This window comes from Gobio gobio (assembly GCF_949357685.1).
Source record: "Gobio gobio genome assembly, chromosome: 7".
Classification (NCBI taxonomy): Eukaryota; Metazoa; Chordata; class Actinopteri; order Cypriniformes; family Gobionidae; genus Gobio; species Gobio gobio.
The window spans coordinates 23,387,147-23,402,641 of NC_137103.1; the positions used below are offsets into that span (position 1 = coordinate 23,387,147).

General features: G+C 36.8%; 1 protein-coding gene across 1 annotated transcript; it reads left to right on the forward strand.

Moving 5' to 3' along the window:
* Window positions 1–700: 700 nt before the first annotated feature.
* Window positions 701–14,361, forward strand: pdzk1 (PDZ domain containing 1; the record flags this gene model as incomplete). Its single annotated transcript, XM_079821520.1, has 8 exons — window positions 701–907; window positions 1,009–1,237; window positions 2,988–3,124; window positions 5,181–5,376; window positions 7,362–7,558; window positions 10,602–10,823; window positions 13,124–13,450; window positions 14,290–14,361. 8 exons carry the CDS (start codon window positions 701–703, stop codon window positions 14,359–14,361), a joined length of 1,587 nt encoding a protein of 528 aa, XP_079677646.1.
* Window positions 14,362–15,495: the final 1,134 nt, after the last annotated feature.

Below are 15,495 nucleotides of genomic sequence, written 5' to 3' on the forward strand. Positions count from 1 at the left end.
ATTCCTGGTCTTATTGTGCATGATTAATTGGTACATTTTGAAAAACTTTAATCGAAATGTTAATACATTTAATACAAAAGAGAATACTCTTTTCTCTAATAATTTAATTTGATTTGATATCTAACTAAATTTAGTAACTATTTCATTGGAATTTGTTAAATTAAGAAAACACTTGCTTTGAAATGATTTTTTACCTTTTTTGTGTGTTTTTATCTAAATAACCTGCACAAAATATGTTACAAATATCATTTCATGTTCATGACTTTAAACCTTGAGTGATTTACTGTAGATTGGCAGATGCACCCTAACACAGGGCGATGATTATATGGCCTTTGATAATTCTATATTACCCTAGTTATCACCTCCATTTCAAGAACATTGGATTACATAATCATATCAGCATGGACGTGTCCCCTCTGTCTAATCTGCAGTGGTCTGCTTTTATTAATTACTAACACCTGTGATTTATCTCACAACATTTTGTCATTATAACACTGCTACATATAGTGAGAAAGTCTCCCCTCACTCCATTGGTCCATTCTGGATTATAATTACCTATTGTATCACCAAATGATAATGAATTGTGTGCATCTGATAAGATAACATTAGATGTACCAAGAAGAGCATATTATCACATCACATGTAAGATGACCTCTGTGTGAAGGCAACACTGATCCATCAATGTTTCCTAACAGGAAAAATGGCTGGGCCAATACCACGTATTATTTCTCTGACCAAGCGAGAGGGACAGGGCTATGGCTTCTACCTCAGAGTGGAGCGCGGAGAGGAGGGTCACCTGATCCGAGCCCTGGAGATGGGTGGCGTGTCTGAACTGGCCGGTCTGAAGGATGGAGACCGCATTGTCCGAGTCAATGGAATTTTTGTGGACAATTTGGAGCACAGTCAGGTTTGACACATTTGGAAATGGTTAAATTAATCTCATGATTGGGGCTACTGAAAGGAAAACCAAAAGTTTGGAGGTAAAGCTTGCACTTTTTCTCGGGTCAGGTTGCAGATTTGGTGAGAAAGAGTGGGATGAGCGTCACATTGCATGTTCTTGGAGAGGAGGCATATAAGACGGCCAAAGCCAAGGGTGTGAATCTTGCCGACCCTCAGTCCCAGTCAGGTCAGAGCCAGCCCACCATGAATGGAGTGTCTGCACCAGCCGCTAAAGCCAAACTTTGTTATCTGCAAAAATCCAACAGTGGATTTGGTTTCTCCTTAAAGTCCGCCAAAGGTAAGCTATAAAACTCCCATAGCCAGATCGTTGACTAACAGCATAACACCTGGTCCACAATTTGGACCAAGAATAGACTACTTGGACAAAATAGACCATGTGAACAACATGCGACCATGACAGAAAATGACAGAAATGTAAAAATGTGCGTAGAACAAAATGTGATGTGTGGGTGATCTGAATTCTTGTACATTCAAAGGATATTTAAAAATAAAGGTTCCAAATGAAGGTTTTCACAGCGATACCACAGAATTTTTTGGGTTCCCAAAAGAACCTCCCAGTGAACAGTTCTTAAAGAGCACCTATCATGGAATTTTGAAATTTACCTTTCATGTAGTGTGTAACATAGATCTAAGTGAACAAAAACATCCTGCAAAGTTTGAAATATGACAGTGCACCGTATATATAGTTATTTTCTTTCAAAAGTAAGAGTCGACTCTGAGTCATTTTTAAGAATCGTTAGAAGACCGAAGCTTTTTCTCTGACTAGATGACGTCAACTTGTCAAGTTATTTGGATACGATACGCCCACTTATTGCGCTCCAAGACGCCAGTGAAAACTAGAAAACATCATGGCAACGAGACGCTGTGTTCTGAAGTGCGACTCAAAAGCAAACTTTTTTCATCTGCCCAAGGATGAGCATTTGAAGACTAAGTGGCTTGAAGACAAACCATACATCGTCGCGATTGAGTGTTTATTAGTCTTCAAATGTCTCTATTTGCATGATCTCAGGAAGCTTTTATTATGGACTTCTATTATGGCACATGGATCTTCTTCGTCTGTCTGTACCATATATGGACTACATGTGCACAGAGCGCCATCCAGCTGCAAGTATGAATTGAAAACAACACATAAGAGACTCAATCGCTCATGATTAGGCTATATCAATCAAATGGTACCGACGCGGTTTTCATATTCATAACTCCTGACACATATTAACAAATTACTGTCACTATAAGACTTTGATGGGCGTTCCGTTTCCGAAAATATCTGCACAGACTATACCAATCACAACTGACTGGGTCATCGGACCAATCACCGCAGATTAGCGTCACGTAAAGGCGGGGTTTTGAAAAGTGAATCACTAAAGGAATCATTTGAGAAATTGAATCGCTGTCAAAACAGGTAAAAATAAATGCATATTATAAGAAAACTAAAGTCTTTTTTGTCATTGCATGCAAAACTGTTGTTGGGGACTTCTAAAACAATATTTGGAAACTTTTAAATGCCATAATAGGTGCTCTTTAAAAGAACAATGTTTCTTAGTTTAAAGGACAATTTAATAATCTGAAGAACACTTTTCCACTATAATGAATCTATAGTGCAATGGAAAGATTCCATGTAAAAGACTCTAAATGGAATCATAGATGCCAATAAAAAACTTTATTTTTAATAGTGTAATAAGTACAGATTGTTCGACAGATATAACACACACACACCCTCAGTCTGAATATATTTTAAAGATGTGCCTTTAAACATGGCAAACGTTGGTAAATAGAGTTATTAGTTCATTCTCAGAAATGTTCATGGTCAGCAACTCAGATTGGAGCTTGCCAACTCAAGAACATGTTTTCCTGTGCTCTCAACAGTCAGCAGATGGTCATCTGAGGCTGAGAAAGTTAAAGGTTAACTCATTTTCTTAGGTCTGTCTAGGATAAATCAACCAATATGTTGATAATTGTCTGAAACATTTGGAATGGCACGTGAACTACTAACAGTAGTTCTTTTTTTTAACCCTGTTTTCTCTCAGGTAGTCATGGCGTATTCATGATAGATGTGGTGTCTGGTGGAGTAGCTGATCAGGCGGGTGTGAAGCTGGGTGATCGTTTGGTGGATATAAACAGCGAAAATGTTGAGAGTCTCACACATGATCAGATCGTGCAAAAAGTAAGTTAGATTTCCTTCCTATTAACTATATTAATTCCTGTCTAAGTAGCTTTAAAGTTTTAGAAAAGCTTTAAAGGGACAATTCTGTCATCATTTACTCACCCTCATGTCGTCCCAAACCTGTAGTCTTTCTTTCTTCCGCAGAATACAAAAGAAGATATTTTGAAAAATGTTGATAATGATAACCATACAGTTTCCGTTCCCATTGTCTTCCATTATATTTTTTATGACCACACAATGGAAGTCACTGGGACCTGAAACTGTTTGTTTACAGACATTCTTCAAAATATCTTATTTTGTCTTCCACAGAAGAAAGAAAGTCATACAGGTTTGGAGTGACATAAGGGTCATGACTTGTATAGCTATCACCACACCAAGCTCAATCTTTTAAGATTGAACATTGGTCTGGGGAGTCTGCTCTGTATTTTTACTGCACAAGAGGCGTGATCAACGGACATAGTTCAAATGACTCTGTACGCAATTGGATAGTCCTTCAAACAATCAGACCAACGATCCATCTCTTCTCTATCCATCATTGTGTTAAATTCCCCAATAGCGTGCCAGGTGGATAAGCCAGATTTGATTGGTCCCCGCAAATTTGTAACAGAAGCAGGATAAAAATATGTATTGGTTTCCAACCTGAGCTGCACGGCGAAATCAAATCGCCGTCAGATCGGGCTCGGTTTATCCAGTCTAGGGGATGACAGAATTTAAATTTTTTTGGGTGAACTATCTCTTTAAAGAGGCTTGATTTTCTGTTTGAATGTTCAAAAAAAAATTTTTACATTGTTGCAGCTCCTCTCTTTCTAGTCTATCATTAACGCTCTGGGGTACGTTTCCCGTAAAACGACATAACTCACTGCTTAACTTCATAGAACAATGCATCGTTGAATAAATCAACTAGCTAATTGCGACTGTTTCCCGAAACCAAATTGTCGCAAATTTGTCGTTCAACCATGTTGGTTTATGAGGTCACACAAGTGGTGGATTAATAACTTATTTTAATGGATCTGTTTAAGGTTGAATTAATGCTAGATTTTTTTTGCTATAAATTATGAACATGGCATCTGACTAATTCAAATTTTTCTCAGTCATTTTGCTTTATCAACCTTACGTAGAGCACGTGCGCACTCTTTAAAAATGATGCTATAAATCTATAAATCTCTTGACGAACTAAAATACGTAAATGACATTTGTATGTATTCTAAATAAAATATATAGATTGTACTGAATATCAGATTGCTTATTTTGCGTAAGATAAGGATTTATTAAGTCCACATGTTATGCAAACAAGAAACTATGCTTCTAACCACGGGTCGAGAGCTGTCATTCCAACCACGCAACTTTGTGATGCTGTTTTGCGAACGTTCGTTAGAACTATGGTTTCGGGAAACACAGACTCGTTGAACTATGCTAATAACGACGGAACTTGCAACCATGGTTGGCTAAAGGCGCTTTTGGGAAATGCACCCCTGTTTAGTTCCTGTCTCTATGAAGCCCCTCCTTCAGCAGTGTGCTCTGATTGGTCTGCTGGACCAGTGTGTTGTGATTGGTCAACCTCTTTGAGTGTGTTTTGAAAATGTCAAACCCCTTACCATAACCGCGAGTTTCAACACACTAGCCTATTAACGCAACTCGCCCCTTTTTTTTGTATATGCTTTGAACAGGAATTACATTAATGAGGAATATTGTGATGTTAACTTTTCTGAAGAAAACTTTACAATCAAGACTAAACAAGACTACAATCTAGGCATTTCAGGGACAGTGCTTACTGATATAGAGGATAAATCCCTTTGGAGTGACCTTTTGCTTTGTAACTTTGCAGACCTTTTTCATCCTCAAACAGCTACATTACACATGCATTGCAAGTTGTAAATATAAAAAATATGTATATGTAAGATGAAAATGTAAAAAAAACCCATCATAATAGGACTGCCTTTAATAGCTGCCATGCATGCTGCTGAAGACCTTAACCCAACTGTTTTACCATGCATTACCTCAAATATCAGTACTTTGAGGAAAATATTATAATAATGTTTTCCAATTGTTATTGTAGGTGAAAGCAGCGGGTGACAAAGTGATGCTTTTGCTGGTGGATGAGGATGCTGACAAATACTTCAAGAGCAAAGGCTTTCGACCAGGGGTGGCTCATGCCACGGTCCGGCATCTCATACACAAGCCACGCATTGCAGACATGATCAAGAGAACAGATGGTTATGGCTTCATCCTGAAGGAAGATCCTAAACGTGCAGGTGAGTGTTTACCATGGTATGGATATCAACATGAAATACACATTTACCCTTTTACACATTACTTGGGTAAAATGTGTTATCATCCTCATAGTGACTTTACGGCATTGTCAAAGTTAGATGCAATCTAAATTAAATCCGCTTCAGTTATCCAAATACTGAAAATAGGCTATTGAGCTTTTGGGCAAATAAAACCTTTCCAAGTATCTTGATGGCTTATCTTTTGTCACACACTTTTTATTATTTTTGTAAGAATTTCATCCTTTAGATAGTCATTTCATTTAAAGTGACTTATAGTACACTAATTGCATGGACTTCTCTCTGGAGCAACCTAAGATTAAGTGCACTGCTCACAAGGGAAATACAGCAGGATTGTAATTTTCTGTTTCCTGGAAATTTGATGTTGGCAGCCCAGATTCTATTAACCATTGCATTACTATCATCCCTTTTGTCTAGCAGGGTGGTGCCAACTGAACTTACAGAAGTTTATTGCAATGTAAGGACAATGTGTTTATGTTAGATAATTGACATTGCGTAGGCTAACTGAGGAATTTTGATAACATTGTACAATGCAAAGGTTATCTACCATAATGGCTCTATGATGCTGTAAAAAGCATTCCAGTGTGATATAATACCACAAAATGTTTATAAGTTCAGTGATTTAAGGGGTAAATTGAAAAAGAAGGCATTTTAATGTAAAAAAAATATTGTTTCAACTTAAAAAAGTATTCGTGCTGCCTTAAAACTTTTTAAATATTTACTTTGAAAAAAGTATTCGTGCTGCCTTAAAACTTTTTAAATATTTACTTTAATACTTTAAAATATTTCAGTTGCCTAAACTTAAAATTTCAAGGCAACACAAACACTTTTTTAAGCTGAAATAATTATTCCATGTGCAAACAAAAATACATTCTTCTGTAAAGCAGCTCTAAAAAGACAATAGTAAACATTCAGTATTCAGTTTAAATCAGGTTTCATTAACTGTTCAATAACTGTGTAAAGTACATCAATTATGAAATCAGTTCAATTCAGCTAAAATAATACATTGAAAATGTATTATGTGCAAATAGCCCACCTTGTTGGCAGAGGCTATATTTACTCCACTCACCGTTGTCTGATTGAGCCAGACAAATTGCAACAAAAAAAACCCCATGTGATAACTGGAGCAGTGGTATGGAGAGTAAGTCAGGTGGTGTTAGCTTCTGACGCGACGGGGTTATGGGTAGGTGTAGGGAAGGGCTTTGGGACAAGTAATGTCCCATTAAGGCAGTATCAATTTATGATTTTAATATAATCATAAACACTAAATATGTTGTTGCATTCTGTTTTATAATGTACTACAATATACTGAGTTGCAAACATCTGCCGATATTAACACTAAGGGCCAGAGTTACTAAACAGGACAAATTAGCATGAGAGCGTAAATCCAAAAAAGCGTCGTTGGGAGTGGAAAGTTTAGCGCATGAGCTACTAATGATGCACAAATTAAAGAACACAGACGCAGCCGGATCATTTCCACAATGACCAACACAACGCAAATTAGCGTCATGCTTTTTTTGGCGGTAAAAGACGGCACAATTAGCAGTAAATTGACTAGCGTAAACCTTAGTAAATTACCTTGTGTGATTCATTTAAATACTCTCCTCCCATAAATTTTGCGTCTAAAAGGGAAACTCCTACAAATGCATATGTAATAAGGTCAGCCGCAAAAATAGCCCTGTCCAGCCCTGGCACAAGCTGTAAGTAAACCTGGCTCTTAGTATAAATAGCATCTAACAACTATTTACATCTATCGCTATTTAAACTTAGTGTACACAGCATTTAATGCTAGTGCAAATGGCCGCTGCCTAATTAAATTGATTAAATTCCTATATTTTTACTAGAACTAATACATAAATTTTCCAGAAAATCAATAAAGTGAGAAATAGAAAAATATTTGTTTCATGTTTCAATATTTGATTCATGTCATATTTTGTGCTGTATTTTAGGTCATTACATTGGCGAAATAGACAAAGGAAGCTCTGCGGAGCGAGCAGGACTGAAGGATATGGACCGACTAGTGGCTGTAAATGGAGAGGAAATCGATAACTGCACACATGAGCAGGTGGTGAACAAAATATCAAAAGAAGGAAACAAGTGCTGCCTCCTGCTGCTGGATGCTGAAACTGAGAAAATGTACAAATTGGTGAGTCCTTTTCATTCACTAACATTGCTGCAATACAGCAATAAACATTCATTTGAAACATTTACATTGATACTGAAGAGCACACTGGTGACTGGTGCATACACAAATAAAAAATCGGGAAAAACCTTATTTCGACGGTCCACTTTAGACATTCTACTAACTGTAAGGGACTTGCAACTACATGTCAACTTACTCTCATTAGAGTATTAGTAGACTGTCTGCTTAATATCTGATAACTCTTTATTTCGATGCTCCCCAACAGACATTCTACTGACTATAAGTAACTTTAGAAGTAACTTTGCAACTACAGGTCACTTTATTCTACTAACTCAAACCATAACACCTAACCCTAACCGAACAGTCTACTAATACTCTTATGAGAGTGCACATAGGGCCCTATTTTAACAATCTGTGCAGATGCACTTAGGGCGGGTCCAAATCCACTTTTGCTAGTTCAATGCGCCAGGCGCTTGGTCCAAAAGGGTTGTACCTAGTCTCTTAATGAGTCATAGGTGTGTTTTGGGCGTAAAATGCAATTAACCAGTCAGAGTGTCATCTCCCATTCCCTTTAAAATTCAGTTGTGCTTGCACCATGGCGGATTTGCTATTTACATGCCGGAATTTGCGAGCGGAAAGACTGAACGCTTCCAGAGAGGAATCCTTATTTTTATTATTTAAAAATGGTTGTGTGCTGCTGTGTGTGTAATAAGCAGAGTGTACGCGCGTTGTGCACCCACATATAGGCGCATATTACTAATACGCCCTTTAAATAAGACAAAAAATACTGAGCCATTGACTTAAGACCAGGTTTTTGTTGGTCAATGGTGCAGTCGTTTTCAGTTGCCTCATAATAGCAATGTGCCAACAATGCGCCTGAACACACCTCGTTTTCAAACCAGCACGCCCATGGGCGAACAGATGGGCACGAGTGCAATTGCGATTAACATGGCGCAGGACGTGAAAATGATAGGGCCCACAGTTGCAAAGTTACTTATAACCAAAAATTTTAATCTTAAAGGCAAAATATGGATTTTGGATTTAAAATGTCCAAAAACTTCTACCACAGTGGGTAACAATTTTGATGGTCCCTTTTGAACATTCTGTTTACTATAAGTAACGTTGCACCTAAATGTCAACTAACTCTCATTAGAGTACTAGCAGACTGTCTGCTTACTATCTGCTAACTCTTTATTGTGATGGTCCTCCAACGGACATTTTACTGACTATAAGTAACTTTGCAACTACATGTCAACATATTCTAACCCTAAACCTACCGGTCTACTAATACTCTACTTACACTATAATGAGAGTTAATAGACATGTAGGTGCAACGTTACTTATAGTCAACAGAATGTTCAAAAGGGACCATCAAAATAAATTGGATCCAAACAAAGTTATATCCTGTATTTTGTTAATGTGTTCTTACATTATCCCAAATGTTTCCCAAATGTTTCCAACAATGTTTACATCCAGAGAATCAGCTATTTTAACCAGTATAAAGGCCCTTGTCATTGCGTCACCTATCAATGACGTCATATCCTCGTTGATTTCCAGTTTTACTTCCATAGAAACCATGGAAACTCCAAAGTCACTTTAATACTTTATTAGACAGATAAACAACTGTTTGGATACTTTTATCAACAGAAAACGAATTGCTATATAGCCTAACATGGTTAGTCTTACCGAGTGTCTATTCACACCAAGTACAAATAGTGTGCCTTGTTGGCAAGTGCTATTCGCACTAGCTCCACCTAACAATGCCTGGTTGGGCCAAACAATAAAAAAAAGCCTGTGTTTTTATGTATTCAGTGGTGCAATCAGTTAAGCATAGGGCTTAAGGATCTTGGTTATGACGCGATTGACGCGGGTTCGAATCTGCCTTTTGCAGAGCTCGCTCTTATCCATTTTCTTATCACATCGGAAAGGCATTTACTTTCAATAAAAATTAAGACAATTTTCTAAAAGTGGAAATTCAGTGCCTAACGAAATGTTTAATAATAATAAAAGCATTTATTGGGTAGGGTTAGGGATAGGTGTAGGGAGGGATTTTATTATATCATTAAGGCGGCATCCATTTAATAATTTTAATAAATATAATCATTTACACTCCATGTTATTATTGCAATGTACAACAATACTGAGGTGCAAATATTATGTATCTGTCAAAATAAAGTATAAATTGCATGTAATTACTATTTACACATATTGCAAAGAACTGCTACTTTTATATGGTGTAAATAGAATATATCACTATTTTCACTTAGTATGCTATTTCACTTAGTAAATAGCATCTACGGCTATTTGCACTTAGTGTAAATATCATCTATCGCTAAGAAATATGTTATTTTCACTTAGTGTAAACAGCATCTATTGTGCAAATAGCTGCTGCCTAGTCTTATTGTTTGAATGTCTTGTTTTCTTGATTTACCGTGAGTGTGCAACAAGTGTCTCATAGCAGCCATCGAGCGAACGCTCAACACACTCAAATGTATTTTAGTATAATTGTTTTGACCAAGTAAAACAGCAGTGTGTTACAAATTAAGTGAGTTTTTGCTTAAAACAAGCAAAATGATCTGCCAATGGGGTGAGAAAAATAATCTTATTTGATTATTAATCTTATTTGGAATCTCACCCCATTGGCAGATCATTGTGCTTGTTTTAAGTAAAAAAGTCACTTCGTTTGCATTTTATTTTCAAGAATACAAGAAAAAAATATCATGTCATTTTACTTATCTAGTAAATGAATCTTGATTTAAGAATTTTTAGATATTTAGACTAGAAACAAGACAAAATTATTAAGTAAGAAGAGCATTTTTTGCAGTGTAAACGTCCCAGGCTCTCGGCACTGCCCGGTTTCATACCACTGTAGCGTTAATAAAACTAATAAGAACTCACTCATGAACATTATTTCTGCTATGAGTCCTGTCGGATGTCACACCATGACCGGATAACTTACATACTGTGCCTTTAAATATTCCACTTGCATTTGTATATTATACATTACATTCTATACTAAATGATTGAATAATACTGTATTGTCAAGGGTGGTGCTTCTCCACTTCTGTACTGGGAGGAAATGAGAGGATCCCCGCCCAGCTATCCTGAGCATGAACCTGTTCCAGCAGTACCCGTGCCCGTCCCAGCTGTACCTGCCCCAGCATATGTGGACCACAAACCCAAACTGTGCCGGCTGGCAAAGACCACTGCTGGATTCGGTTTCCATCTCAATGGCATCCAGGGAGTTAATGGACAGTACATCCAAGAGGTCTGAGAAATGACCTTCACTTTACACACAGACCTATTTTATTTATAGATTCAGTGTTTCAATAGGTTCAAAGGGGATAGTTCACCCAACAATTCTGTCATCTTTTATTCACGCTCATGACATTTCAAACTCGTATGACTTATTTTCTTCAGCAGAACCCAAAAGGAGAATATTTGAAGAAAATCCCTGCTGTTTTTGTGCATTTAATGAAAGTGAATGAGGACTAGTGACTGTCAAGCTCCAAAATATCAGAAAAGGACCATAAAAGTATCATAAGTGTCCATAATCCAAGTGCCATATGCTCAAAATTTAGGTATACATTTAAAGTGTACATTTGAATTGTATTTAACATTTCCATCCATTTGGATTTCAGTTTTAACATCAATATAATACACTTCATGTGATGCATTTTGTTAGTAATATATACCTGAAACAAATAAAAAAGAGGTAAGATTTCGGAAATAGGGCTAATAAAAAATACACAATATTTATTTTTTAAATACAAAATAACCAAATGTATATATGTATCAGCAATAAATCCTATTTATTTCAATCAACAAGCATTTAAACTAATTAAATATTGCTTATTCCACAGCTAGCCATATTTTACACGTGTAACTGAATACATGTAATTGTTTTCACGATGAAACGATTCATGCTGATTTTAAGCAAAATGAATAAATGCATTTTGAAAAAAAATAAATAAATAAAAAAAAAAAAAAATATATATATATATATATATATATATATATATATATATATATATATATATATATATATATATATATATATATATGTTTATTTATTTTTTATAAATACAAAATTATTTTTGTGAATGAAGACAAAGACATAAAAAAGTATGATACTTTTATGGTGATTTTGTAATTTAGAAGCTTAACAGACTTGCTCATTCACTTTCTGTAAAAGAGTGGATAGTAAAATACAAATAAATCTTAAAATATTGTTTACATACCCTTTAAAAATAGAACATGAAGCCGGACCTGATTCCACCAAGTGCAACATGTTCCTGGATCAACATCTTTGTTGACCCTGGAACAACGTTCCATTCAACCAATCAGATTTGAGCAGTGTTGGGAATAACGGCGTTACAGATAAACGGCGTTACTAACGGAATTATTTTTTTCAGTAACGAGTAATCAAACGAATTACTGTTCCTCCCGTTACAACGCCGTTAGCGTTACTGAGGGGAAAAACGCGGTTTAGTCGCGTTACTATAATTGACCTCACTGAAGCGCTTTTCATCCGAACAGGCTCTCTGTCAGTCGGACCTGCAACGTGTGTGTGTGTGTGTGTGTGTGTGCGCGCGCGCACACCAGCCATGCGTGTTGGGGGTGGGTGCGGTGGTGCACATAACTGATGATGATTGGTGGGTGGGAGACAAGGTTGAAGTTGATAGGTTGAGTTCACACCTATTTTTTTCACGGTCTATGGTTCATACACACACACACACACACACACACACCAATGACGCACACGCATATGCACATTCAGCGATGGTCCAACGACTTCAAAGGTAGCTTTCGCAAACTGGAAGTATAAGCGCTACTTTTCCCTCGTTGAGGTGAAAGGTAAGAATATTTAAGTAACGTGCAACTTATGCCCAGGAAGAAAGAGTCTCTCCACGCCGGTGGCAAGTGATTCTGAAGCGCCTCACATCATCATATGCCACAAAAATAGTGGCTAAAAACCCAGGTGATAACGTGAGCTTCACTACCAAAGAAAAGTATAGTACGGATAATATTTACTCAATATTTACACTATAGTAGGCCTACTGATAATATTTACAATAATGCATTGAATTTGATAGGTGTCTCTTACATTGTCCCACAGCAACATTACAATAGTGTACATTAATGTACAATGTTTTATAATAATAATTTATTCTATTTAGTGTCCAATTCATTCATTTAACATATCTAATATTGGGGGCATCCAAGTTATTTGACATATTTGAACATTTGGAAAAAAAAAAAAAAAAAGTAACGCAGTAATTACTTTCCCTGGTAATTAGTTACTTTTATAATGATGTAACTCAGTTACTAACTCAGTTACTATTTGTAAGAAGTAACTAGTAACTATAACTAATTACTTTTTTAAAGTAACGTGCCCAACACTGGATTTGAGGGACAAGTTATGCTGTCTCTCAAACATAGCACAAAATCTGTTGATCCAGGAACGTGTCTAAATGGGCAACATGCGAACATGAGTAAATGTTATTTTATTTATTTTTTATTTTTTCCTATGGGAGCTAATCAATCCTTTAATGAATTCCCTGCCAGGTGGTGAAAGGTGGAGCAGCAGACAGAGCTGGACTGGAGGATGATGATGTTGTTGTGGAGGTGAATGGGGTGAACGTGGAAATGAGCACACATGAGGAAGTTGTTAACCTCATCCGCAAGAGCGGGGACACGCTGGTCCTCTTAGTGGCTGAGAGGACAGCCTATGACCACCTGAAAGCACAAGGGATCGCCATCACCCCTCAACTGCTGAACAAAGAGCCCTCCGCTGATGCACCAGCACCAGCTTATGCTAAAGAGGACGAGAGGAAAGACACAGAAAGTGACAATGAAAGACCAGCCACCCCACCAGCTCAAACCCGTTCAAGGGTCAGTACTGCTTTTCAACATTTTCCATTCTCAGCTGACAGAAAAAATAAGAAAGGTTTTCAACGTTCACAACTTTTTTCCATTCTGTCATCATTTATTTACCCTCATGTCATTCCAAACCTGTTAGATTTTTGTAAGACATAAAAAAAGAAATTATGAAGACTGTACTGGCTTCTCTTTTCTCATTTTAAGGGCCAGATTTACTAAACAGGGCAAATTAGTGTGAGGGTGCAATTCCACAAAAGTGTCCATGCCTTTTCAGCGCCAATTTATCACTGCGTGTCTTTAGTAAATCCTGACAGTATTTTTTGCGCTGGCGCAAGCTGTTAATAAATCTGTCCGTAGGTCTTCTGAATATGTATTTCTATCTGAATATGCATTGTGTTTGGAATGGCATAAATGTGAGTACTTTTTTTTTGGGGGGGGGGGGGGGGGGTGGTCTGGGGCGGGGACTATTCCTTTAAACCATTTAATTCAAAAGTTGGGGGTCAATTACTTTCTTACTCAAATAAATGCTGTTCTTTTGAGCTTTCTGTTCATTAAAGAATTCTGAAAAGACAATAATTTCCATAAAATTTGATTACTATCATTGGAAAATAATAAAGAATGATTTCTGAAGGATCATGTGACACGGAAGACTGGATAAATGTCGCTGAAAATTCAGCTTTGCCATCACAGAAATAAATTACATTTTAAAATATATTTAAACAGAAGACAGTTATTTGACTGAATATTTCACAATATTACTGTATTTTTGATCAAATAAATGCAGTTTGGACTGAATCCTAAAAGAGATACTAACTCCAGCATCTATCTTTTCATCCTAGGCTTCTTCTTCTTCTTCTTCATCCTCGTCATCATCATCATCATCATCCTCAGCAGCAGAAACGAGTGAGGACGAAAGACTCTGAGCACACCACTTTCGTGTACCAACACAAACTTTCAATAGTAAACTTTATGTTAGTGTTCTTGTTACACGTTATATGTTCTATGACTATAGTAATAGCAGTAAATTATGCATAATTATGCAACTAACCCCAAACCAAACCCTATGTTATAATAGTTAATAGTTGCACTTTAACAAGGACACCTTAAAATAAAGTGTAACCCTTTACTTTAATACTGTGATTTAGTGACAGGTCGATTCAATTACCTGATCAACTACTGCACAATCTATTAAGAGAGAAAATGTCTATTTGAACAAGAGACTGTAAGACCATTGATTAAATAATTTGAGTAAGGATGTCAAATGCAACAGATTATTTCCGTACTGCTTTCAACAACGATGATCTATTTAAACTTCATTATACTTTTGATGCATGAAATATTAAATTACAAGCAGTTACGGACTTTTAGAAAATACATACTTCTTGATATGTAATTTATTCTACAGGAAAGTTTGTCATTTTTTTCTGTTGGAAGACTATTGAATAAAACCTGGTCTTCATTTGGTGTGACATCAAATGGAATCGAAATCAAATTGGATCGAAATTGAATCGGAGTGCAGGCGCGGGTGGTAGGGTACTCGTGTGTGTGCGGTTTGCGGGAGAGTAAAATTATTTGCGGGACTCCCCCGAAATAGAAATATCTACTCAACAAGAACAACTAAAACAAAACAAAAACGATTTACAGGTGCAAGCATGGGCAGAGTTTCTGTTTATAACATGTTTTTGCAGCATTGTGCAATGTAGCCAATCACAGACATAGGTGTTGATTTCTTGAACACAATGGCCAATCAGATGAATTTCAGATAGAATCCAGTCACTGCTCAAAGTGAGTTTTTGTTCAGTGCTGAGTTCTGCATGCAGGCAAATCCTCTGATTATTACAAAGAAAGTGTAGACATTATGAAAGATTAATTGTGCAGTCAGCTTCATAACGAAGCTTTGTGAGGTCGCGATGAACTGAGATGTCAGCTTTTTAGGAATTATTAAGGGAGGCAATGCCAAACCATGCACACGCTTGCTTTTATGTAAAATTACTTGAAACAATTTCATGGACAGACAGAAAAATACATATACTGGCTTTTGTGGGCGGGAGCGGGAC